Source organism: Fistularia commersonii, chromosome 33 (genome assembly GCF_037954325.1).
Source record: "Fistularia commersonii isolate RoL2024-O1a breed Wild chromosome 33, RoL_Fcom_v1.0, whole genome shotgun sequence".
Lineage (NCBI taxonomy): Eukaryota > Metazoa > Chordata > Actinopteri > Syngnathiformes > Fistulariidae > Fistularia > Fistularia commersonii.
In genome coordinates, this window is record NC_141316.1 from 8,426,753 (window position 1) to 8,453,676 (window position 26,924).

At 43.6% G+C, this 26,924-nt stretch overlaps 2 protein-coding genes across 3 annotated transcripts; one reads left to right on the plus strand and one right to left on the minus strand.

The window, feature by feature from the left end:
- The first annotated feature begins 10,230 nt into the window (after window positions 1-10,230).
- LOC147214902 (uncharacterized) lies at window positions 10,231-12,042 on the plus strand. Its single transcript, XM_086140669.1, has 4 exons — window positions 10,231-10,611; window positions 11,085-11,192; window positions 11,282-11,422; window positions 11,507-12,042. Exons 1-4 carry the CDS (start codon window positions 10,462-10,464, stop codon window positions 11,690-11,692), a joined length of 585 nt encoding a protein of 194 aa, XP_085996795.1. The 5' UTR covers window positions 10,231-10,461; the 3' UTR covers window positions 11,693-12,042.
- A 281-nt stretch (window positions 12,043-12,323) lies between these two features.
- med24 (mediator complex subunit 24) lies at window positions 12,324-25,127 on the minus strand. Of its 2 annotated transcripts, none has more exons than XM_086140679.1 (26): window positions 25,041-25,127; window positions 24,693-24,823; window positions 24,501-24,583; window positions 24,370-24,408; window positions 24,203-24,276; window positions 22,115-22,338; window positions 21,636-21,747; window positions 21,404-21,554; window positions 20,875-20,988; window positions 20,543-20,596; window positions 20,369-20,451; window positions 20,174-20,260; window positions 19,855-19,954; window positions 19,364-19,506; window positions 19,031-19,068; window positions 18,851-18,933; window positions 18,240-18,418; window positions 17,840-17,939; window positions 17,408-17,583; window positions 17,039-17,303; window positions 16,112-16,293; window positions 15,894-15,987; window positions 15,645-15,744; window positions 14,990-15,070; window positions 13,271-13,419; window positions 12,324-13,142 (listed from the first exon to the last, which is right to left on the minus strand). In XM_086140679.1, the coding sequence occupies exons 2-26, from the start codon at window positions 24,820-24,822 to the stop codon at window positions 13,026-13,028; spliced, it is 2,958 nt and encodes a 985-aa protein (XP_085996805.1). In that variant the 5' UTR covers window position 24,823; window positions 25,041-25,127; the 3' UTR covers window positions 12,324-13,025. The 2 variants fall into 2 exon arrangements, with proteins under 2 accessions (XP_085996805.1, XP_085996804.1); XM_086140678.1 differs by having other exon boundaries at window positions 19,855-19,966.
- Window positions 25,128-26,924: the final 1,797 nt, after the last annotated feature.

The following is a 26,924-nucleotide window of genomic DNA, read 5'->3' on the forward strand; positions in this document are numbered from 1 at the left end:
ATATATATATATATATATATACATACATAAATAAATATATATATATATATATACATATATATAGATATAAATACAATACTGTTCATCTTACAAATGTACATTACTGTACATCTGCTGTATGAGTGACAATATTTTGGAAAATGTGACGCATGCATGAATGAGCGAGTGAATACGTCTCAATATCGGGCCCCGTGATTGGCTGACGACCAATCCAGGCTGAGCACCGCCTCTTGCCCGACCTTCTGTTCCCCCAAATTTTAGTAATTTATTCAGGCAGATTCACGAAAGATTTTCGGTTTATAGATTCTGGAATTGTTTTTTCATTTACTCTTTAATTATGGCAGCTTTATGAAGCCTTCCCTTCCTCCTTGATCAGTGATTTATATTTCTCTTCTTCCTAAATATAAGGTTCTGTGCAACAGAAGCCTTGATGTATTTTTTCCCTCACCCTCGCTACTTCTGTTTCCAGTTTCCGTGCTTTGCACCGAGTTTGTTGTTGAGAGAGCGGCGATAGCGATCCTGATCAAGTTAATCTTGAGGAAACCCGGGTACTGTCTCCTGTGACGGCGACAAGGTCCAACTGGACTGAAAAATAGATGGTAAGCCTCTCTCTGACATTTCCTGCCACACACACACACACACACACACACACACACACACACACACAGATCCCTTCTTTGCTCTTCTTCCAGATAAACCGACACGCATGGGGGAGAGCAACCTTTGTTAAAGAGGAGATAAAAACAAAATGTGTGTTTCTGTAATTTCTTTCAGCAAAACTATGTGAGTGGATGCAGCCCTTTGTCCACCCGTGCGTACGACAGGTGTGTGTGTGTGTGTGTGTGTTTGCTCGTGTGGACATTGGTAATGTAACACCTTTGTGCCGCTGCATAAAATGTCACTGAGGTTAATTTAAATTTCAGGCCGGCTCAGCTTGCCCTTGCCGCTACCTTAGACATGTTACACTGGTGTGAGCATTACAACTGCTGGGTAATGGGACTCAAAGTGAGGGATAGGGTGACACATCGAATCCCTCCGTGCACGGCCCGCGCTGGGATTGGGTTGCAGGGCGACGATGTTTCCAAGTTCCCGGATCACGCGGCGTCTCCCAGAACCCACATGCGGGCGCCTGTGAATTCTGCCTATTCTCCGAAAAATTGCGTCGGAGAGGTCGGAGAGGACCAATGACATCGTCTGATGACTTTCAGTTTTGGATGATTTCCTCTTTGGGTTTGATCAGGAGACAGAATCCGCAAAGATAAGATAAGGCTGCTTTAATTAACACTTGGTACTGCAATATTGAACATTAAGGCGGGTAACTAATGGCTGCATTAATCATTTTTTAAATGTTTTTCTTTTTCACAAGTATGATAATACACAGATTAAATGTCTGCATAGATGACAATGAATTCTTTGATTTAGCGCTAATTGATACAGTAATGAACTTTAGTAACTGTCTACATTTATAAAAGGTTTACATATTTATAAGACTCAGTGAAAAACGTTATTTGTCCCTCAGGGGCAATCAGGGGGGCACAAAATTGTGAACATCAAGAATAAAACAATAATAATAATAATAAAAATAATAACGAAAAAAATATAATAATAATAAAAAAATATATAAAATAAATAAATAAATAAATAAATAAACAAACAAACAAATAAATAAATAAATAAATAAAATAAAATAAAATACCATTTTAAAAACATATTTCTATATATGTATATATAGACACACACACACATACAGCGTGCAGTACAGTACTTATCAGAATCTGAAATAAAAGTGTCCCTAAAGGGCAACTGAGGAACCAGCACCAAATCTTAATATCAAATAATAAAATCTAAACTTATATAAGTAAATAAATAAATGAATAAAGAAATAAAATTAGAAAAGCGTACATAGCGTATGTATATCTATCTATATATACATATATATAGATAGATATACATATACAATATATATGTACACACATATACACACACACACACACACACACACACACACACACATACACTATTTTATGTTATTTTATTTATACAACTATTTACAGAATTTTAAATGTTATTTTTTGATATTAAAATTTGATGCTGCTACCCCATGTGCCCCCGAGTTGTCCCTCGGGGACAATTTTATTTCTGATCCTGATAAATACTGTACATATATATACTTTCTGAATTTACACTATTATGTATACACTATATACAGAATGGTGCAAATTGTAAATTGGCATCATTCATTTATTTATTGTCCAAAATGATTATAGATAGATATAGATATAGATATAGATATAGATATAGATATAGATATAGATATAGATATAGATATAGATATAGAGAGAGATGCGACCGTTCACCCACTCAGTTCGCTTGTCACACGTCTGGGAAAATTTTGTGTTTTTGGGCTGCAGGAGGAACCCGGAAAACCCGGGTGGAGAACGTGGAGACTCCACACAGAAAGGCTGAGGTTACTCAATGAGTATTTGGCACAAAAGCATTTACTCATTTCATTTATAATCCTCATTATTGCATCAACTGATGATAATTGATTGGCCCTCTGTGTAAAGACAACTGTCTGGAGAGGAAACAAGCTACATCTGGTATGACACAGCACCCTCTGTCGTGGAAAATATGTACACGCCAGGGGAAAGAACCACCTTTCTTCGTCTCGTGGAAGAAGTTTAAAATCACCTGATGCTCATTAGATGCCCGCAGAATCAGGAGGACGGGAGCGATTGCTTATTCCGGGGGGGTTACAATTACAACATCATAAAGTTTGCAGGGATTTCCACATCCTGGAAAACATGTGAGAGGAAAGCAAAACAAAAAATGATCCAATCTTATTTCCTTCAAGAGAGAAATGAAAACCAGAAGGGGAAGGAAAAACAAAGTGGATATTCTAAGAATAGGAGGAGACACGCTTCAGATGCTGTGAAGTCATTTCAACAATAACAACGCCCCCTCTTGTGACCTGAGTGGTTTATTTTTCATTTTTTGACAATCTAATCACAAAAAGGTGCAGACAAAGGTGTCAAAAACAGCGTCCGGAAATCATCCGGCATGAGTTGAATCACCTTTGTATGTGTCAGAAACCACGATTCCACGAGATCATATCGCGCCGATGCACGCTATCGCAAACCGGTCGGAAAATAAGAAACTACAGACGGTCGCTTTCTGATATTTTAAGCAACAAAGTCCGGGGCGGATAGGAAACCGGGAAACCGTGATGCCAGCTCGCACGCATTAGAAAACGACACGCCACGACAACCGGATTCGATTTTTCCGACCGACTGACAAAACACATGGCAAGTTTCGTAATAAACTCGACGTTATTTACCAACCGTTTCGTCACCTGCGTTTTATCTGCCCCCGTTTCATGTGCAGGCCGTCTTCTGTGTCTCAAGGCTAAGAATTAATGTACAGGACTGTCTAAGAAAATTAGAATATTGTGATAAAGTTCTTTATCTTCTGTAATGCAATTAAAAAAACAAAAATGACTTTTTCGTGATATTCTAATATTTTGAGATATGATTGTTGAGTTTTCTTAAGATATAAGCCATAATCAGCAATATTAAAATGATAAAAGGCTTGCAATATTTCAGTTGATTTGTAATGAATCCAGAATGTATGACATTTTTGTTTTTGTAATTGCATTACAGAAAATAAAGATTTTTATCGCAATATTCTAATTTTCTGAGACAGCCCTGTATATTCCAGGCCAGCGCTCCCTTTTCCCTGCAGATGCTCTCCTGGCTCGACTAATCTCTGCAATCTCTGGATAAATTCACGGCGCCAAATTCAATCATTAATTACGTTATATAATTGTACTCCCGTGTTTCTATCATTTCCTGCATTTCTATCATTTCACTACATTTTTCCCTTCTATCATACTATTGTGCACTCCTTACCTCACTTGTTAGTAAGACACTTATAGTTTTATCACTGTTTACTAAGACACTTTATAGTTTCACTGAGACACTTTATAGTTTATAGTTTATTTTTATTTCTAATTCTGCCTTTTCTTTTATTATTTATTACTGTTATATTTTCTGTGACTCTGGCACAGCAATTTTCTTCGGGATTAATAAAGTTGTTCTTATTCTTATTCTTATTTCCTGCAAAGCAAACATGTTTTTTTTTTTTTTTCTTCCCTCAACTCATGCTTACTGCTAAATTGTGACGTCCTTGTCCTCCGCAGCTAATCCCAAAAATGTGTGTGTCAGAGTATTTCTTAATTTTTTTTCGGGGTGGAAACGTTTGCAGCCGAGATCCAGACGTGCACGTCTTTGTTGCGGGCAAACGCCGGTTCCGGGTGGGTTGTTTACCAGCGCAGACTTCGGCGGTGAGTAACGCCACTCTTCCGTGTGCACGATTGATAGGAGATCAGACCCGTGTGGATTTCAGGGAACTGTTCTGACAGCTTCACTTTGCGGCCCGTCAAGCGTGGCAGGATGTGACACAGCGACGCGGAAGGATCCGGCGGCGTCTTATCAGAGCGTGGAACAAACCGGTCCGTCACAATGGAGGTGCCGGACCAACTGAAGGAGTGATGAAAGGAGTCTGGTAATAACAGAAGTACGGGGTGTGCGGTTTTGGAAAATGACAATGAAAGGGATTTTGCGCCGAAAAAATAAATGGAAGCCAGAGAGAAACGTGGAAGTCATTTGAAGAAACGCGGCGTTGAGCGTCGCAACGTTTACTCATTTTTGAATTATCTGCAAGGTTTCTGCTGCTCTCGGGGTCTGGAGGAGATCCAGTTGGATCGATCCCGCCGGAATGAAGCTTCTTGCACGGGAAACCCAACTTCTTCAGGCTGGGGACCCCAGTTTTCCAAGTTCTTGCTTCCCAGAAGTTTCCAAGTGTTCAAATGTTTGAGCTTTGTGCCCCTTTTTCCATATTTTCTCATGCCGTGAGCGTTTTTAAGGGTGTCCGAGTTATCTTCTCCCGTCCCTATGTTAGACCAGTGGTTCTTAACCTTGTTGGAGGTACTGAACCCCACCTGTTTTACATGCGCATTCACCGAACCCTTCTTTATTGGATCGAGGATCGGTTCGTTGATGGGTACAAAGAACAGGCAGAGTAGCCTTTTCATGGAATCTGGCTCCCTTCACCTTGAATCCAGCAAGCGCTATGTTCTTGTAGTTCCCATCTCCGTGCAGCTGAAGGAAGCCTTCCCTTAGTTTTGCCGGTGCTGGACTAGAATTGCTCATCTTGTCTTTGCAAATCATGCAGTCAGGACATCGATTCCAATCACGTTCCGTCATACATGTGAATCCGTATCGTACGAATTCTTCCGACCGCTTTCTTTTTTTGCCCGACATAATTAGTATGAAGGGATTCAAATATTAAGAAAGAAATCACGTGACGTACCAAAATCACATGAGCGCGCCAAAATCCCTGCAGCACGGATAGGCCAAGCTATGTAGCGTGATCACCTGCGGCCAGTGATGTCATCACCAATGTGTGCCTTGACCTCCGCCGAACCCCTGAGACTGACCCACCGAACCCCTGGGGTTCGATCGAACCCAGGTTAAGAACCACTGTGTTAGACAAATCCAGTGTTTGACCTCTTTTCTTAAATAAACCTCATTCCGACTGGGTCCCGCTTTTGTCCGTTCCCCGTCTACATGCTAAACTTCCCGTCTGCAGCTTCCACTTCCCGACACTAATGGAGTCCAGGCGTCTGTTGGCTGCTTTTTTTTTTTTTTAAATTATCCAAACTCTCCCACGATTGAAGCCGTCACTCAACTGCCATCCAAGCCTTTCAGGTCCTTTAAGCGTCACTTTTGGAAGGAGAGTATAGAATAACATGAAGCGCGAAAACAGGCAGTGCATATGGTGGCCTCACAAAAGAGACACTACATTAAAGGAGATATATAACATATAGTATATAACAATATAAAGACGAAGGAGTGGACCAGTTTTCATTTCTATGACCTCTAACGCCCCTCCTGCCTTTTCATATTTTCTTTAAAATCTCGCCTCCGCTGTTGTTTTATTTGTTATTACCATCGACGGATTCCGATTCTCCTCAGCACTAGTGCCAAAGTGCAAGTAAAAACTAGAAAGTATTTCGCATGCATTAAAAGATGCTCCCGACTTCTTGGAAATTGCATGATTGCGTAATAGCGGGTAGAACAGCGACATCTTCCACGATCATTATATTCGCAAAGTGTCTGAAATGACAACACTTGTTTTGTTTCGTGGTGAAACCATTCGATATTGCTGCAAGTCCGGAATGGCTCTTGATGCAGCGGGAAGTGAAATTACACGTGAAAATAGACTTAAAAAAAAAACCAAACTTATTATTAGCAAACCATCAATGAGCTGAGTGACAGGTTCCCCAGAATGAATTAGTAATGGGTGAGTTATTAATGAGAAAGATGATTTATGATAAAGCAGATAGAGGTCAATTCTTGCAAGAAAAAAATTGAACAGAGCGACGAATTAAACATAAAATTCAAGTTAATTGAATCAGAAAATCAGAACACACACACACACACAGTATAGAATGATAACGCACAAAAAGGGCTTGAAGAATCGTGAATCAAAAACAACTCTGAGACGACTAATGCACTCCTTATTAAATAAAATATGTGCTGATGGAAGGTTCTCTCCGGTTAGTGTGAGAAATAATTCTTCATGCACAAACCGCTTTCAGGAGGTGTTTGCAATCTGGGAGAGTTGGAATAAATTGAGAGGAAAAAGACATACATTATGGAATAGGTGGCATGAAGATGTATACTCTAATTTCCATGTAAAATTTAATATCTAAAAATAAGACGTGAAACAAATAGAGCACTAAAATTTGTAAAATTTTTTTGAAGCATGTTGTGTAAATACATTACCTAGAGGGTCTCATCTTGAGACTGTAATAACAATAATAATACATTTTATTTAAGGATCCTCGAGGACACCCTATAGACGTAGACATAGAACAAAAATATAGCTTTAAAAGAAACACTAAAAATTAAAGAAATATAAGTGATAAATGGGCACAAATAAAAAAAATTAAAGGCGATGGAATAATCTGCTTTGAACGCGTGTTTGCGGTTGTGATTAGGGGACTATAATAAATTCCAGAGCTGCTCCTCGTGGTAAAACATGACCGGAAATACTTCAAACTGAAGTGGATGAAATGAACTTAAGTTTTACCCGACGGGCTTCCTACGGGATTCCTTCGAGTTAGCGTAGCCTCCACTTCCCCGCCGAGCTTTTACTAAGAGGTTATCTGCGGTGAACCGCATCCTGCAATACCTCTGGATGTGACAAATAATGCCTCCGACCGGAGGAGGAAGCAGAGGATCTATGACACAACAGGACAGAAGTGGGTGAAACTTGCCCGGGCATCTTCCTCATGGGATCTCCTGGCCCGGCGCTGCTGCTGCCGCCGCCGTTGTCGCCGTCGCCGCTGACGACAACGATGATGACGGTCCGGTACATGTTGCGGCAAACGTACGAGGATTCACACTTGTTGGGTGTTGATGATTCTCCCGTCATTTCCAGCCGCTCGCCGATGGTGATGATTTCTGGACCGTGATCAGCTGCAGCCCCGGGGGGTCAAAGATCAGGGTTCCTGCAGGCGTCGGCCGATGTCATTTAATGCTTCATGGTGCCCATTTAAACAAGTTTAATTCCCATGTCCGACTACATTTATTTGTAATAATGGCAATCATTTTGTATAGATGACCTTCTGAGTGGCAATGGAGATGAAGAATCACGTGGATTTAACGTATTAAAGCACCTATCTTGGTTTGTTTTCTTTTTGCTCCACCTCAGGTGTTTGTGCAATAGCCGATTAAAGGCGTCTTCTTGTCAATCGTCACAAATCATCACACTATTCCGATCAAAATAAATTGTGAATAACAATGTTTTTCCCTATCGAGTGTGTTTGAATTTTGAAAATGTAGTTCTTTTTAATGACCTGCGAAACCCTGCTGTAGATGATGTGTCAAACTCAAGGCCCGCGGGCAAAATCTGGCCCGCCACGTCATTTTACGTGGCCCGAGGAACGTTTTAAAAAGTCTGATTGTCTTAAAATAAACAAGTCAAACACGTGCATTGACTGTAAACAACATTTCTAACAATTTGTGCCGATCACGTGACCCGCCAAGTGACGGCATCAATGCGGTTTTCAACAAGTGGAATTGAGAAATACAAATGATTTCTAAATGTCCAGGAAGAGCAAAGTTGATGCAGATGGAAGGATGTTTCAAGAAAGATGGGAAGGTCAAAACATGTTTATGCTTCAAGGAGAAAAAGCGGTATGTCTTTTGTTTCTTTTGTTTCGTCGCCATTTTGACTCAGGAGCGAAGTATGCTAAAGTTAGCCTTCCAGGAAAACAACAAATAGTCCAAGAATTAAAAGCCAAACGACGATGGCAGCAGAATATATTCACAAACGCCGCACCAGAAACACTGCAGCAGTGAAAGCTTGCTTTGTAACAGAGCAAAACATTAAACATTATTTTTGTTTACACCTATGCAAATGCATATTATGAACCATTTTGGATTTGAATGAGTGCTAAATTCAGACTTATCTAACATTAAGGAGTAGTTACATTTTTTTTACATTAGGTTCCATTGAGTTACACTTATACCGTTACACGTGGCCCTTTGAGGGCAGCCATTATGCTGATGTGGCCCTCGGTGAAAATGAGTTTGAAACCCCTGCTGTAGACGAAGCAAGCCAGGAAAAATAATGAACACCAACTTCAGGAAACCAGGCGGCTTCCTGGTGGTTCCCTCACGTTTGGGTGTTGCGGATCACCTTGGGATCCCACGCCTCCTCGGCCTGCTGACGCCCGCAGGTCGGCCAAACGCCAGCTCTCGGGACAATAAATGGACGGATGAATGCGAAAGCAGCATGTAAGAGCTGTATATTACGATTTGTGAAAACCACAGCTCCAGCATACGGAACTGACCCTGATAATGGGAAGGTAGAAGCGAAAACCGGAGCCCCTCGCAATTTAGAAACTTTCTTCGAAAAACACCATGATTTCTTTTTTTTTTGGTTTCGACGCTGGAAAATTCTCCCCCCCCCCCCGCCCCCACAACCCACCCACCCATGTCTTGAGGTGTGTCTTGTTTCACTTGCAAAACAGATCATAAACTGTCGGATTGTAAGTTTCGCTTCCCAAAATGCCGTTCTGAGCTGAGAAATCCGACGCGTCAGAGATAAACGTTTGTTTACTAATCGTCCAATCAGATGATGAGAGCGATTTTAACGTTCTAACCTTGGAAATGCGCTACATCGTCCCCGCAAAGTCCAGGGAGTTGTTATATGGGGATTTTAATTTTAAGCTATTATTCATACAAACATTTGTCTCTTTGCAATCTCAGCGAAAGTTGAAATGATATATCTTAAAAAAAAATAAAAAAAATCCAAAAATGATCTCTCGTTTTCAACACAAGCGTTTCGTCCAATCGTAACCCTTCACGTCATAAGATGCGGTTTGAAATGTTGTTGCAATCTCAAAACTATGACCGCATGATTCAGATGTTGACAGATGACAGAAAGAAAGAAGAAAAAAAAAAAAAAAAAAACGCAAAATTCCATTCATCGTCACTGACTATGACTCACGATCCTTAGAAGAGATAAAAACCTACATAATCAAACTTCTGCTTTTTTTGTGTCAGTCTATTATTTTTGGAAAAAAAGGAAAAGGGGAATGTCCAAATTCTCTCCACTGACAAGCTATATATGCACTCACACCGAAAAGGGCGGTCAGATCTCCCGAGAGACCATGAACGTACTGATTGGTGAGTAGTGAGGAAATACTCGCAGAAGCCTTGGCTATGGGTGGTTCCTGGCGTGCAGGAAAGCGGGTCCCCGGTCCAAGTCGGACGGGGTTTCGCCTCACGGACGTGTTGCCTGGTCGGCGCGGGTCGAGGAGGCTGACGTTTTAAAAACGACAGAAGTCCGTCGGCTCACCCGGGGACGCGATCTGCAGGCCTTCGCCAGCGGGCGAAAGGTCCGGTCGAACCCTGGGAGGTTCGACAAAGGCGACCTCTCTCGCTCCCCCCTTTAAGTTTCTATCGCTCGCCTCTGTCCGAGCGAACCCCAACCTTCAGGTGGACGCTCACCTGCTCACCTCCTGTTCCGGATCCCCCTCCCATCTTTCATAACGTGACCTCCGTATTTCCTCTCCATGCGAGACACTGAATGAGGGTTCAACTTCAGGGTCTTGTAGGTTTCACATTACTGGGAACAGCGTCATGCAGCTATTTTTGCCCGGGTTGGTGGGGGTTGGAGGGAAGCCATACCCGGCTTTGCAGCACAGGGGCGCTGCAGAGGAAAGAGAGAAAGAGGGAGGGAGAGAGAGAGAGAGCGAGAGAAGGACGAAGCTTCTCCTCCTTTGCACGCAGCGCAGAAGCCGTGTCTGCATGACCTCCGTCTCCTACTGACATCCCCCCCTTTCTTTTCTCTCCTCCGCCCGCAGTCCTCGCCGCCACCTGCTCCATGGCCGCCGTCTCCCGCAGCGCCCCCCTGCAGAGGAGCGCACTTGTTGAGGAGCTCCACTTCCAGGAAGTCGTCCTGCAGAGCCGCGCTCTCACGGAGAAGATCCTGCTCGCCATCCCCGACGCGCACAAATCCTGCGTCCACATCGAGGTGAGATCCGGAGGACTCTGACGGGACAGACTGAAGGAGAACGCAAAACTCGCGATAGTTTGCTTAAGAGGATTTCAAAATGACAAGCGGGCACCGGTTTGTCTGCTCATCACTTTTGAGAGTTGGCCTTTTTCCAATGATCTCCACGGGTCTGTAAGTTTACGGCTCCGTTAAATTTCAAGGACAAGGGAGGGTCTCCGAGCCGAAGAGTCTTTTAAAATGTCCGCACCCGATCCGGCAGGTCGGAAACCTCCTCGGCCGGTGAGGAGTTTGGTGGAGTTTGGCTTCTCATTGCGCGCCACGTGTTCCCCATCAGAGAGTAAAGAAAAAAGGGGTGATAGAGCAAAAGGCCAAGGGTTAATCCTCAACCGGCGTGTTTCCCAGCATCAAACCCGCTTAAATCTTGCATGCGGATTCACGGTTCGCCGCCGAGTGTGGTTTTCCTTCCTCTGACATACCTCCCGTCTCCTCAGTCTCTCCAGCTGGACTCCTCGGAAAACTCCAAACTCGTGATCATGGCCCGGACCATCAACATGCCGGCTCCGCCGGTGCTCAGAACCACGTCAGAAAACTCCAGCCTGGTAAGAATCCCGCTCCGGGATCGTCTCCGACCGGGAAGGCCGAACTGAGAATTGACCGTCGGCGTTCGCCAAATCTCTTTTTCCATCAGGAGAGCGGTTTGATCCAGATGTTCGAGGGCCTCCAGCTGCAGCAGGCCTTGCTGAGCTCCCTCTCCCTTCGCCTGGGAAACGGAGAGACGGTGGCTGACCTGCTGGCCGACGTCAGAGACCTCGCCATCCAGATCAAGAAGGTACCTCTATTGCGTCCGCCATCTGCTCGCGCGTTCCTGTGACGTAAGGATGGGAATTAAAAAAAAAGAAAATTATCCTGGCAGATGCTGAAAATGCTGGAAAGCGCCGCGCAGCCCACGCCGGCCCCCGTGGCTCTGCACCTCCAGGACGAATACGGGGCCCAGGTGGCCGTCCACCTGACGCTGGTGCACCTCCAGGGCTTCGGCCGGGACATGGTGCGCTTTCTCCGGGGCCTGGAGCCGAGCAGCGAGGAGGAATCCGACAGCTGACCATCCGTGCTAGCGCGCTGACGTTGAAAAAGAAAAATAATAGTATTTATTTATTTATCTGTTTTATTTATTTTCTATTTATGTCTAGGATTGATTTAATATTATTTATTTGGGGTATTTATTTTTGATAAAACTGTTTTTTGTTGCTAATATTTTCACAAAGTTATGCTGCCTTCTATGGAAAAATGTAACAAAAATAACCAATAACATATTTATTTACGCCCATAGATTATAATCCCTCACAGGAGGGAGGGGAGCATTATGTATAATTTTTCATATTATTTTTATATGTATGGAATTTAAAACATTGTATTCTGTGATCAATCTTTCAATACATTCCTCCTCGAAAACGGCGTCCGTGTCATGGGTGACTGTGCAAACATGCCTCATTCATACGTAATATTCCCCGAGTGGCGTTCCAGTCGGCCAAACGACAAAAGACAAACGGAATCCGGGCGAATCTCGTTTCATTTCTGCAAACAGAGAGTTCCGAGAGGAAGTGTCGCAATCGGCAAGTGAGTCGGAGTTCTTACCGCTCGGCGGAGAGGAAGGTCCGGATGGCCTTTCCACTGTCATGTGGTCGCCTCACGAACATGTGATGATGCACTTGACAGCGGATGCTTACACCATCTTGTACAAATTGACGTTTATTGACACAGAACATATAAAAAAGGAGAGCCTGGAAGAAAACTGTTTTTTTTAACTACGAAATTCTTTTTTATCAATGGACACAAACAAGTGAAATAATAGCAAAAGCGTTTAAAGGGACAGGATCCTTGTGAGTTTTCTAGAGGAGGGTAAATCCACAAAGTTGCTTCCACTTTGGAAATAATGACAGTTTTCAATAACAAACCGGATGCAAAAAGCAAATTGAATTCACGTCCAGCAAGTCAAACGGTCAATCATTTGAACCAGGTTTGGATCGACGTTCGTGATAAATGATCACTTACATGGCATCGATACCGGAACTAAAAATGATCGGATGTGAATGTTGGCCTGTTTTAGCTCCATGGATTAAAAAAAATATACACTGAGAAAGTGTGGTCCTGCATGAGGAAGTGCAGTGTGTCTTATAAAAATGCTGTTTAATCAATCATTCGGTTTAAGTCAACTCAGACTAAGTTGTCGCCGGAGAAGAAAAAAAAATATCCCCAAACTTCTAGTAGCAAAGGTGAAATCCAGCGGCTCCTCTCGATCAAATCATCCGGTTCCAAAGGGATGCCTGATCCATTCGTTGCCTAACAAGACCCGTCGGTTTCAAAACAGGTCCCGGCGCCTTCCCACACCAGGCTGAACAGCGGGTTGGGTTTGGACGACGAATGCGATTCACGGTTCACAAGGCGGCGATGGCTTTGGCAGCGACTCTCCTCCCCAGGGGCAGGCTCAGGTCTGTGATGGCCAGGACCACTTTGGGTTTAGCCAGAGCCGGAAGCTTCACCAGCTCAGAGACCTGGATCCAAAGAGAGAGAAAAAAAAAAAAAAAAAAAAAAGTTAGAGGTCGTCTGATATCATGGTTTTCATTCACGTTTGAAGGAACGACGACGCCTTGTTCCGATGACGACCATCGACGCGGCTCACCATTGTAAACGGCATGAACTGCAGGATACTGCCGCGACTGCCTTGCTCCAGGCATTCCACGCACTCCTCCATAAAACTGTGCACGAACTGGGTGTGAGGTCCCGCCGTCTTGGAGCCCAGGATGGAGGAAATCAGGAGGAAAAGGTTCGCTGGGAAAGAGAAAGAGAAAGCAAGTGCGGTTAAGAGACAGAAATGCAAACTTTAGAAAAGTAGTCGCCAGCAGAAAAGGACGGACTGCTTTGAGATCAGTTTTCGGCAATATGATGGGCGTTGTAACACTTTTTGGATCATGTAAGACATGTCCAGAAGTACTTCTGGAACTTAAGAAGCTGCCAGCCGACCTCGTGAAAAAGCCTATCAATGGATTATTTGATTTAAAAGAAAAAAAAATGCACTCACTTTACATCCATTAAGGAGAAGAAACACATAGCTGCTTAGAGTGAGGAACACCACAACATTGATTTATCTTAATAAGGCCCCCTATAAACTTGGCGGTTACTTCCACGACCTCAAAATCCGTCTGGTTTCTATGTGCGCTGTGTTTATAATTAGAATAGCGTTGCCTAGTAGCACTCGGGGGGGGGGGGGGGGGGGGGAACGCTTCATTGCAGCCAAGTAACAAGGGACTGAAACCGATTGATTGCAATGTAACTTTCACTTTGACAATGGTTTTCGTTAAATGACAACAGCGGGTGTAATCCTTTCACACCCATGGCGATTAACTGGATATTACGTAACGAAATGAAGACATCAACGTCGGCTCTGAACTCCAACACAGCCCTTGAAGGTCTCAAATTCCAGGAAGCACATTCGAGGCCGGGATGCAAGGAAGGGGAGGGGAGCAAACAGAGCGGCTGTTGTTAACATGAACCGTTCAGGCTGCAAATCAAAGACTTTAAGGGTTAATTGAGAGATCGTACCCCCGAGCTTCGGGGCGTTCAGTGTCGGCTTGCAGAAACACTGTGGATTCCATGGAAGTAAACAATTTTGTCTGCTGTGTGAGCTTCTCTCGCTACGAGCCGGTGAAGTCAGAGCTTCCTCGTCAATTTCTCCACATGCGGAGGAACGGTGAAGATGTTTCTCACTTTCCCACGGTGATATGAGATTAACAAATGACTAAGATAGTGCACGTTAAACAAACGAAGTATAAAGTGCACGCAGATGCGATCTCATTTCCAGCCAAGCACTCATTACTGTGTCACTGGTTGCTGCTGTCTGCAGACAAAGGAGATTTAAGAGAGGGTTGCTTCCAAGACAGGAGACAAAGCTGATTGTTTTTGACAGAATGATCTGCCGTGTCACGAGGGCCAGCAAAGATAAATAAGATCTTTTTTATTTTTAGCTGAAACAAGCATCAGTGGTCCCCTTTTGGGGATATTTTATTTCTGACTAATTAAATAACCCCAAATCCGTGTGGCGAACATTTTAACATTCAGGCCGCGTCGCTGACTTACTAAGCATCAGCCGATTAACGATGAATAATCCTAATGCAATAGCACTTGTGCAACTCTGGTGGGATCCGGAGCACTAACAACGGAGAGAAAATTTCTGTGAAGGGAGTGACCTAATCCTTGCGATAAATCTCTCCCAACGGAACAAATGGGGGGTCGTTATTTACATTTTTTGATGGTTATTACTGTCATATTCATTAAGGAGACACAAAGAATGACGACAAATGCTCCACGGCAACATCTCTCGTCGCTCGGACGGATATCCTACCCAAGACTCGGTTGAGAGGGTCCCTCATGTTGACAGTGTGGAGCTGGGAGGCGGAGAGCGAGCTGCTCATGGATCGGTCTCCTGCGTGACGACATGATGCCGGCTTTACTTTCACTTATAAAGTTATTGGAGAAAGGGTAAAAAACATGATCCCTGAAAATAGGGACTGTCAGAAGCAGAAGTCTTTAGTATCGTTGGACCGAATATTTTGAAAGTGTAGAATGTTTTGCTAACATCTGTTTACTCTAAATAGTCTTTAAATACAAGCTCCCTTTAAGTTTTGAAGACCTAGAAGGATCAGTCCATAGAATTAGGCATGAACAAATCAAGTGTTGGGTGAACTCTTGCTTTGAATCAGCTTGTAACTTCATACAACGGGAGGAACACCTTATGGGCACATTCGTCTAATCGTAATATCCCAAAGTCATGCATCAGCATGTGCTCAGATTTCTGCAACTGGGTGGAGCTCAAACTACAAAAAAATAAATCCATAAGCTGACGCTGCAAGTGGGAACCTCATTCAGCTCCCCCGAGTTTAATTCAAGATCTCGTTCACATATTCTGTTCTGGGTTTAATGTTTTTTTTTGGGTGAAAGGCCAAAAAACTGTCTTTAGAAACCGGTGAGGTGCGAAAGCCAAGCAGTGGAACGCCGACCTGGACTGGAAAGAGCTACAGGTTCATCTTCATTGGAGCTGAGGAGGCGCATGAGTTTAGAGGGCTGTGTGTCGTCCAAGGGAAAGAGGCTGCTGTAGTCCTGTGGCCAAAAATACATAAAGCCCATCAACACCGGCGCGGATAAATAACATGAAGAAGAATCAGATTATTGTACTGATACAAATGTGACATGTTAGTTTGTCATGGGGAGGAATGGCATTTGGATGAGAAGCGCGTCGAGCGTTTTACCTCAATATCCTCTCGCTGCCTTCGGCGCTGCCGTACTGAGAAGGAGCCTTTGTGATGGGACGAGTACGAGCTGAGCGCACACCACACCGACAACCTACGGAAGTCGCCGAGAGACAGCTGTGATCCTCGGGTCCGACCTCGAACCCCGTCCAACAAAAAAAAAACGGGGAAAAAAAAAATCTGTGTCCTTCCTCATCACATTATAATGATTGACTTACTTGGCCAGGGCTTTTCCCGGGGGGTCGGTCAGGCTGTGCCAGTGGGCAGAGTTGGTGAGCAGGTTGGGGAGGATGGTACCCAGCAAGGTGAGCGTGATCTGTTGCGTATCCAGGCAGAAGATACTGTAAAGTAGCTCCACCGCCCGGTTGGCCCACTCCCGACGAGTCTCCTTCAGCAACTCCTGAATCCAGACATATTCGAGGTTACGAGTCAGAAGTCACGGCATTTTTACTCCACTGAGTTTTGAAAAACAAAAACGCACTGCCTTGAACCTAGAAAGCCGTGTCTGAGCTCAGATTTCGCCACACGATAACGTTTTCACGAAGGCGCTCACGAAACACTCGTATGTTTGCTTAGCAAACCGAGTCACGTGATCAAGCCAAATGAATCTTAGAACCCAGTACTTCCCATAAGCGGGTTTTGTTTACTCCCAACAGAGTCGGTAAGCTTTGTGATTTATGGTTTCCTCATCAACAGGGTGGCCTCTCATAGCCGTTGGTCTTTCATCACGACTATCCATGCCATCCCGCGGCCTTCGGTTCCGTGCAGCCCCGAGACAAATATAGATACGTTTATTTGGGCTATTTGAACTTCTTCAACTTCTCTTGCTTCACCTTCCACCCCAGTTTCATGACATCCCAGCACTTGAACTTGTGACTTGCCAGTCACAAGTTTGCCCAAACTTATCTTCTGACCAGGGGAATTTTAGCCCCGGTCCTGAAATAACCACATTAATGTCGAGAACTGACACGAGATTGAGAAGATTTGAGGTGTTTATTCTTGTGAATCGACCGAATGCTATTCTGATCTGTGTCTTGACACCCAGCCCACACGTCTTTCCTCAAAAACAGACTGGAGATCGGTTTCTTGCAGAAAATAGGTTGGTAAAATACTTTTTTTTTTTTTTTTTTTTTTCCTTGACTCACCTTGACCAAATTGTTTGTGAACCAGAAAACCCCGCCCATGTTGAGAAGACTCTCAAACAGATGCAGAGCTCGGCTGTCCACCCATCCTTTGCGCAGCACTGTCTGGAACTGCTTGCTGAGGGCCACGTGGATGGGCTCCTTGGCCGGAAGCAGGTTGCGGTAGGGGATGGGCTCCTGTCCCTCGACCGGGGGGCGCAGCGTTGCGGCCGTTTGCTGGAAGACGTCGGCGCACATGTGCTCCATGATGGAACTCATTATTATCACGCTGCGGAAAATGTGGAGGAGGGGAGGTAAATGTTTATACGCGTCATCATCCACCAACTCGGGTGGGAAGCCGCGTTTTGTCGAGTGTGTTGCAAGTGTTTGTACCGTTCGCTGTAAAACTGCAAGGTGTTCTCCCCATACAGGGGGGTTACGAGCTGTCGGATCATGGTCTGGGGTTTCTCCCTTTCGTCGCGCCCCAGCATCCTGACGTGGGCCACCAGCCATGCCACTGCACAGATGGCCATACTGCAAACCTTCCCCTTGATGTTGTCAGTGATCTTCTGCACTCACAAACAGATGACAGATTACAAAAGAGGAAGGAAGTGTACATGATGGGGGATGTAGGATATGACAAAGGGAAAAGGCAAGAGCTACCGATTGCGTGAGATGAAGCGCTGAAATGAAGTCAGCGTATTCTACGTCATTGCTGCTCTGACTTGAAATTGTTACTCATCACTTTCCACTGAAAATGTCACGCTCTCTTGTCCCGTCCGTCCGATGGCGACGAAAAAAAACAAGGGAAAAGTATGGACGGACCTGCACTGCTTCCACGGACAGCACCCCATTTTCCCACGCGTTCAGGACTTCCAAGATGGCCGCCGGCGTGCTGAGGCAGATTTCATGCCATTTCACCTGCCTGTCCGGAAAGAAAAAGTCAAGAGGGTTACATTTCTAGACAAAAAACAAACTCTTAAATGTAAAAGTATAATCTATAAAAAAAAAAAAAAAAAAAAAGTTGCCCCCTATTTACTAATACACAGGAATAACTGACAAGCAATATTTCTGTTCATCTAAAGGACGTCCATCTAATGTCAATTCAAATCGATCCGCGTGGATTAGACGACTCGGACTTAGTTATGGTTAACAATATGATCCCCGGGTGTTTGTTTGGGGAAGAAGAGCCCGATCGTTCACTTGAGATTTATCTGAAACTCACACCAGCTTCATCTCCGAGGAGTTGTTCAGCAGGGTCACCAGGCTCTCTACTTTTCCGGGCTCGGGTCTGAAGCAGGGGTGATCCGGGTTGAGGGTTTTCCCCTCCTCGGGCATGCACGTCTGCAGCCACGTTTCGAAGAAGGGTGTCTCCCCGGAGGGACTTGGTTCCGACAAGATCACCTGAGGCAGGGAAACCGATGAGGAGCTCAATATGGCACCAATCAGATCGGATGGCGGGGGGGGTGGGGGGGGACATGCACCTTTGGGTGTTAATTTATGTATTCATGGTTTAAAAAGACTTTCTAGATCTATGTTAAGACTGGGCAAACTGTAAAAAAAAAAAACACCTATCTGACAACACCGTCCAACATCGACGATGTTCAGAAAATCCGACATCCACTGTTTTAATGTCTTCATACATACTGATTTCAAAATGAAGAACTATGTAACTTTAACCGTATCGCCCAGTCATGACGTTGATCACATCAATTTGCGCGGAAAATGCTTGATGGGTAAAACACCGCCCTTCGTGGACATCATGTGACCTTCTTCTGAATCCCATTCTAAAAGTGCTCCCCCGCAAAACAAACATTCAGACTGACACACACTGACCTCGGAGCCGTAGGTCTGCACCACATGGCAGAGCATGAGGAAGGAGATGTCGAAGAGCAGGGCACGGACTGATGCGGACTTGGCTGAGGGAGGAGGGGGGAGGGAATCTTGAGTTAGCGTCACGCTCTTACAATGAAGAAATCCCACACAGGACCATATTTCCTTTGTGTTTACACTCACATCCTTCCCCGCTGATGTGCTTTGGAAACTCATTCAGTCTACGAGAGAAGAGAGATTCAAAAAAATCAAGCATCCTGTCATGACAATTCACAATTGGCCGGCTGGAGTTCTCAAATCGTAAACTTGCTGATGTTTGCATTTTGGCATTAAAAAAAAAGAGCTGTTGGTTGGGAGTAAGTTATTGACCCCTGATTCCACTAGAACTGAGACGACCACTTGATATCGGGATAATCGCTTGAAACAAGTCTTGCTTTATCTCTGCGGAGGTTCATTCTTGACAGTAATCTCGTAACAACTGGGCTTGATTTTCTTCCCCTGAATTGCTTTACTCACTTAATAAATTTCCTTGCAAATGATTTAAGTTTCCCGGTGGCAGCCGCGGCTGCCAGGAGCAGATCGAGGCTCTTTCCAGACAACATGTGCCCAAGGACCCCGAGAAGACCCTCGGGAGACTTGGAGTGGTCTGCATCGACGGTCTACGGAGCCAAAGGGAAGGAGTTAAGATTTGATTTGTTTACAGGAGGAACACCTTAAAACAAAGGCCTCTTTATCACGCTTCCCTTACTTCATTAGGGGGTGTAGAAATGACTTTTTATCCAGTGCAAAAAGAGAGTATGCTTATGCATATATAGACTTGTAGAAAATAAGCAACCGACTGTGTGTGAAAAAAAGAATTTCAGAGCCGGTTCGAGATAAAAATGCAGTACCGAGGAAGCCGGTGCTGCATTTCAATGTAAAAAAAAAAAAAAAAAAAAAAAAACAAATATAAGAAAAATATGTGTGTGTAAAAATATTCAAGTGCTTTTATGATTCCAGGTGCGCACCTTGAGGATGTTGGTCACAGTAGGCTCAGCTCTCAGGATGAGTCCGGGGTTTGGCTGGATATTTGCATTTTCTGCAGTCTTTAGCCGCGGGGCGAAATCCCTGTCCTCCGTTCTACATCAAATGTGCAAGGGGGTTGGGTGGTGGGGATGGGGGGAGGGTGTGGGGGGGTCGGCCACGGGGCCAGAGACAAAGAGAGGTGACGAGAGGAGGGAAAGGGAAGGGAAAGAAAGGGTGATATTGCGTAAACATTATGGATGAACTTCCCAGAATAATCATTTTTGACAACGAGAAGTTGATTCTTGAGAGGTGATCATGTACCGTTTTGCTGTGAGACTTGTTGTGTTGGACTCTGACAGCAAGCCAAGTTTGTTACACTCCTGTAACAGCATGCCCAGACAGTCACAGCTGAGCAAAGGAAGACGGGGAGAATGTTCAAGTGCCGCCTCTCCTTGCACTTTTACAACAAGACGACACGCAACAAATCTGGTGGTGGCAAGACTTGAAAACACTTACTTGCACCTCTGGTCAGCCTTGTCCAGCAGCGGTGTGAGTTTGAGTAAGTACTGGAATGCAACATTCACATCCTCCATGAAGTCCTGGAACCGAAACTCGCCGTTTTAATCATCGCATCAAAAGTTGTAAAGAAAGACATTTTTAGGAAGGCTAATTAGAGAGGCATCCCTCTACCTGTCCTTTGTCAGCCTGAGGGTACTTCTTCAGTCGGAGAAGAACCTGTGGGATCTTGGAAAACGTGGCAAGACATTTAGCGAATTATACAATTTGCAAAGATTAAAAAAAAAAAATCCTTCCTTCATTCCCTCACCTTTGGTGTAACCCAAAGTTAAAAGGGGGAATAATTATGTACAACAATTCAGCTTACGTAAGTGATTAGCTTCAAGGGCAATAGAATTTCACAATGCATAGCCAAGTATCAAGTATTTGTAGTTTTTTCTATTATTTCAAAAGCGAGAAGGGAAGAGAAAGGAAAACCGAGACGAAAAAGTTTTGATTTCACTCACCTTGAGGAACGTGAAGGCTGTCCATTTGAGCTCCTCTGTGCCCTCTGGTGACTCGATGAGGCCGGTGAAACAGGCCTTCCATATCTCCAGCACGAAGAGGGGAGCAGGAATACGCTGTGGGCGACAGAAAAACAAAAACAAAACACAAGATCATATGTAGAAATAACGACTGTTTCATTTTATTTGAGACGTTGAAAAAAAAAACAAAAAAAAAAAACTTTTCACTTTAGCTTTTGATCATTTTAGAATTCGACAACCTGAAAGAACTTAAGGGAGGACTTGGACAGAACAGAGACAAAGAGAGACAAAAAGACGAGGAGAATTTAAAATGTACTCCTGAAATCTAAAGCACTGTCTGAGTTCCTATCAGGACAGGATGCTTCCGAAGCATCAACAAATCAGAGGAAGCGGTGACTGGGATGAGCCGAGCGGCTGGGTCAGCTCTGCGGGTGCGTGTCATCATCATATGCTGTCCGTCATCTAAATGAAGGGATCATTTTTAAGGCAGGGCAGAGGGGTGGAAGTTCACCTGCATTCTTTTGATCATCATCAGCTGCTCAACCAGTGGCTGGGTCTCCCCTGTTAAATTCATGGTCCCTTCCAGCATGACGAAAGCATGGATGGATGGGAAGGAGGCATGTAACGGAGGGTCACACTGCACAGTCAGCATCAAGGGGATACTAAGGAGACAGGAGAGAACAATTAGCAGCAGAAGAAAGCTCATGACTACCATTGTTTAGGAATGCCAAAGGATTGCTTACCCTTTTACCAGTAACTGGCTCTCTTCCAATTTAGTCCTCAACGTCTGGTTGTTTACACAACTGAGGCCCTCAGTCAATTTAACAATTGCTGCTTCTACATTAGTCCAGGAACCTGTCAAAGAAATCTTTGCAGTAACTAAACTAATCTTCATGAAAACATGCATATTAAGATGGGAGTCAATTTCTGAACGTTAAGCTGCCAGTGTTGTGGTATAAAACCTACATAAATGAGATTTTTCATGGTAATGTGTGAAAACGTCTGGGGAAAAAAAAGACCGTAACCTAAAAAAGATGAGTTATGTTTTAGTTAATTTGAGGTGACAATCTTCAAACTTCAAAATCGCTCCATTCAAAACTAAGTGTGTTGGTACGCAGATATGTTTTATGAATACTTGTGGACACAATTCTTTGCGTATTCATGCATGCATAAACTGAGCGAAAGGTATTTTTTGCAGAATGCACTATCACAAATCGAGCACCTTGGTCTTCCAGCCGAGCAATGTGGATCAGGGCTCTGTTCTTGGTGCTGTTCATCAGACTGTGTAGCCTTTCCTGGCAGGCTGTCAGACAGGCCTCTGTGCTCGTAGACGGTCCAAGTTCCCGCAATCTCTCACAGTACCAGGCACAGCCTTGCAACAGCCACACAACCACCCCGAGCAGAGCCCGGCATAGCCCGATGCATTCCTCCACTTTGCCGTGGCAGCTTCAGGGATGAAGCAATACAGGGAGTTGGAGACAGTTCATTCTAATGTCAGCTTTTTAAAAATTGGAGACAGAAAAATAGGACCTCTTATTCACATGTCATGCCCTAACTCTGTGGTCTACACCAGGGGTTGGCAACCCGCGGCTCCGGAGCCGCATGCAGCTCTTTCATCTTTACACTGCGGCTCCGAGTGGCTTGGGAAAATAAATTCTAAATATTTCATTGAAGTGTATTTCATTTGTGTTAATTCCTTTTTTTAACTTTTAGTTCTAAGTTGGAAGATTATTGTGATCTTGAAATATTAAATAAAATTATATTCATTATTTTTTGCAGCTCAAAATAATGTCACACTCGTGGAAGCCGGTATACCCGCCAGCCGGTAAAGTCCCGATTTGCAGATGCTGTGCGCAACAGTTCAGGAGCAGACGTCCCATAAACCAGGTAAAATAAATATTTATGAAGATATTTTCCAAATATTTACTTTTCATTGTTTACTGACACAGTGATCTTTTCCTGATTTATTTTTAAAATTCAGGTCAAGGTCACTCTGAAAAGCCCAAAGCTCAAAATGAGTTCATTACATAAATAAAATTTAATTTTCTCCGTAATACTTTGTGAATTTCAGAAGCAACACACTACACACTTGTTTATACAAAGTGTAAAGGTAATAAAAAGCAATATATACAGTAGTACCTTTATTTTAGACGCCAAAAAGTAATTGCGGCTCCCGGTGTTTTCTCCTCCGAGGCAACCGGGTCCAAATGGCTCTTTGGGTGTTATGGGTTGCCGACCCCTGGTCTATACCCTTGTTGGTCTCAGCCTGTTTGCATCCTGCTTATTTTTGTTTATTTTGTCATCGCTATTGTCACTCTCTTTATGTTCCTAACCCTGCTGTTGTCATCTTGGTTGTCTATTTTCACCCTTACATCCCCCCATTCTGTTGTCCATTCCTATCCTTGATGTTGTTGTTGTTGTTCTCTCTGCTGTCTATGTATTTGTGGATGTCTTTTGCTATCTTCTAATTGCCTCTCTATTTATATTTATATTAATATACATTGGCACTGTAACTGTTACGCTGCTGTGACAAAAGAATTTCTCCTATAGGGATCAATAAAGTTTATCTTATTTTATCTTTTTCTTGTGTTTTCTATATATCGACATAAAGCCAAGGAAAGCAGAAAAACAGTACAATCTGAACCTTATAAGGAGAAGGGTGAAAAAAGGCAATCAAAAATCAAGTTTTAGAAGAATACGCAACACAATATTCCGGCTATTAATATCAGTTAACCATTAAGTTCAATTTAAAATCTAAAAAGGTGGACTATGGTGTTTCTCAATATTTACCTCGAATGTTTAGTGCAACATTATAGCAAATCAAGAGAAACAGAAGTGAAATAAATGATAGATGGGGCCACAACTCTCACAGGATAGGCGTAGTACTGTGATCAACCAAGAGATGGCATGTTAGGCCATTATTGGCCAAATATAAAATACACTATATTTTTTTAACAACATTGTACAGTACACATTCTCAGTGCGTCTTAATTTGACTTACTTCTTAATAATCCTATAGCTGTATTAATTATTGTAGAATCGGTAAAGGCTTAGGTATAAATCGTTGTTTTGGTGTTGAACTAATATTCAAACTGAAAAAAATCTATTTAGACATCCTGGGAACGCTAAAAAAAGCCATCATCCACTCGTGGATGAATCATGTCTCTTTGGAGCAGGAGGACCAGAGAGAACACAGCAGGCTTGTTCTCCACAGGGCTTTTGATATCTTGGGTTAATTATTAATGACAGAATTGCACAAAAATAACAACAATGATTTATGTAATGATCACGTCCAACCAATTTGACATACCTGAGGCGATGGCAGAACATGTCCATGATTTCAAACAGCGATGTCACACACAACTCCCGAGAAAAGTCATCAAACTATCAGGAAGGAGCCCCATATTCCATATCAGTAATCATCATTATGTTAACTTTTTTAATCTGAAATGTCTTGTAACTAAAGCACAACGTTACCTTGCTGATGGCTGTGAGTACACTGGAGTAAGACACCATCTAAAGAGAGGGTGGAAAAGTTCACACTCTGCAAAATTGTATTGCCTTTAAGTCAAAACAATAAACATTTAATGAGAGGTTTTCTCTCTTACCTGGGAACTTATGGCATATTTGAGGTATGATAATATAAGAGGGTTGGGAGAGGGACCAATCAATGCTTGCTCCATCAGGGCCTCTGTAACACAGACACGCACAACGCGTTAAAACCCTTGCAGGATTAAAAACAAAACACAAGACACACCCTTGCTGGACTTGCACTCAATTTCAGGCATGACTTCTGAAACCTGCTAGGTTGAGGTAGTCCCATGTTGCTCCCTTTGGGAAGTTTTTCTTGATATTAATCGCCCACTGGTAGTCACTCCAGCGCTCCTTCCATGCCTGCAGAATGGCTTGTTTCAGATTTACCACCTTCATCCTGGTGCAGACGAAATCATAGATTTTAATGAGAAGATAAGTTTCCAGGAGCACAACCATTGTGAGTATCCAGGCTACTTTCTATGGGCTAGTTACGTTAGCCGGTAGCTATGTATGTCACTCGAGCTATATTTGGCTGTCGGGACAAAGTAGACGAAAGAAAGTGGAAATAAAATCAGGCTGAAAGATACAGCTTCCACAGTGAACCTACTGCTTACCTGGTGAGTCGTTTTTTTAATTAATAAAGTAAATCTGTCAGAAGACCCTCATCATCACAGTGCCACTGCCTCCATGTTCGTTTTCGAATCGGCCAGCGTTGATTGGTTGAAACGTTTCAGTAATCCTTCCTCTGATTGGTTGGATTGCAGTTACCGATTGAAAGTTGCTGGCCCATAATTACCCACGGCAGTGGAGTGTAAGCTAACTGTGTTCTTCTCATGTTTACATTTTGGTTTAGACAGCCAGAAAAAGTAGTCGGTTTTAGTCAGAAAGCTTTTCGTACGGGTCGATATGTTCCTGGTGCCGAGGTCCTGCAAGCTGCTGTCCTCGTCAACAACCACAAGATGTCACTCTTTACAAGATTTGGGAACAACACTCCAGGCTTGCGGTAAAGGAGGACTTGTAGTTGGACTTGTGGTCCTTCATAACAAGCTATTTTAAAGACTACATTGTGTGATTTACTTTCCACAACGACGAAATGTGTCTTGTAATTGATAATAACACCAAAGTAATTCTGCTATTGTCAGTGACTTGTTTTGACACTGTCAGTTTAGTGAGAAAAGGAGCTAGTGTTGCATGATGCTCTTGTCTTACGTAATCGCCTCATTCAGTGGTGTGATGCACTGGCCAGCTGCAGTTTTCATCTGTTTTGTCTTCAAATCAACCCCTTTTCACCAAGTCAGGGTATTTGGCTATTACATCATATCACAAAGAGTAACGACGACAAGCAAAGTGTTCGTAACCGCCCCCCCCCCCCCCAAGAAAGTCCTCCAGAGACAGTTTATATATCCAGCATTTGTTTCTTTATTTGAAAGACATCTATGTAAACAATACCGTAGATTAATGTCACATCACAACCGGTAGTATTTGTTTACTGTCAGTATTCAAGCACGACCCCTGAACCTTGTTTCAAAAATGTCGCTCAGCTCTGCATTGCATTAAGAGGGATCCTTTTCTTGTTTTTTTAAACCCGTGCAGGTACTCCCAGGGCTGAGGTTCCTCTGGTGATCCTGCAGCAACAAAGACCTTCATTCTCTGTCCAGGCAAGTAGGTGAGGGACGGTGGGGTGTAATGTGCATGACTTTGGAGGGATATTTGGGGATAAGGATCTATCCCCGTGTCCTTTCGCTGAGAGCATTAGAAAAGGATGCTGACAGGTTTGGGTCCGCCTCGGGGGAGACCAGGGAGACTGAAGTGGCAGCTCCATGTCTGTTCTCATGACTTCACTTCTGGGACAGACCCAGTTCTGCAGACTTTTTCCTTTTTTTCTTCTTTTTGATTTTCCCAGGTTTGAAGGTAACGATTTAAGATTATGCTAATACAAAGAAGCACTGCGGTATTTAGTTTGCAGTACTTTGAAAAGGAGAGGAAGTTATCCCAGGGAGAGTATTTCCACTGGTCCACTTCTTACACAAGTCCCCGATGGAGGACACTCCATTTTTGTGGATTTTATGACTATAGTCTTGCAGGAAGAATGAAACGCTTTTTTCCAATGTCATTCTTAGTGGTGCTCTAAGCAGCAACAGATCATGCATGTCTCATTGCTTAGAGCATAAACTCACTAAATAACAGACGCTGCGGATGCATTTACTTGTAGCATATTACATAATCCACCTGGAGAAATGACCATTTAATGAATCATTAGTATTTCATGCATTCCTGGCTTTTTTTGTATTAAGGGATTTTTTATTAACTTAAATGTAAGTCGTGTTTTGGTGTTGTTGTTGTTTTAGTTGGGAAATGTATCTACCGTCTCTGTTTCTTTTCCCTTTTAACACACTGGAGGCCTTTGGGCAGACAGAGGTAATTATCCAGGGTTGAGAGCCAGGAAATGAGAGTGGCTCCTTTATGTCCCCTCAGGTTGCCCATTCATGATACCTCAT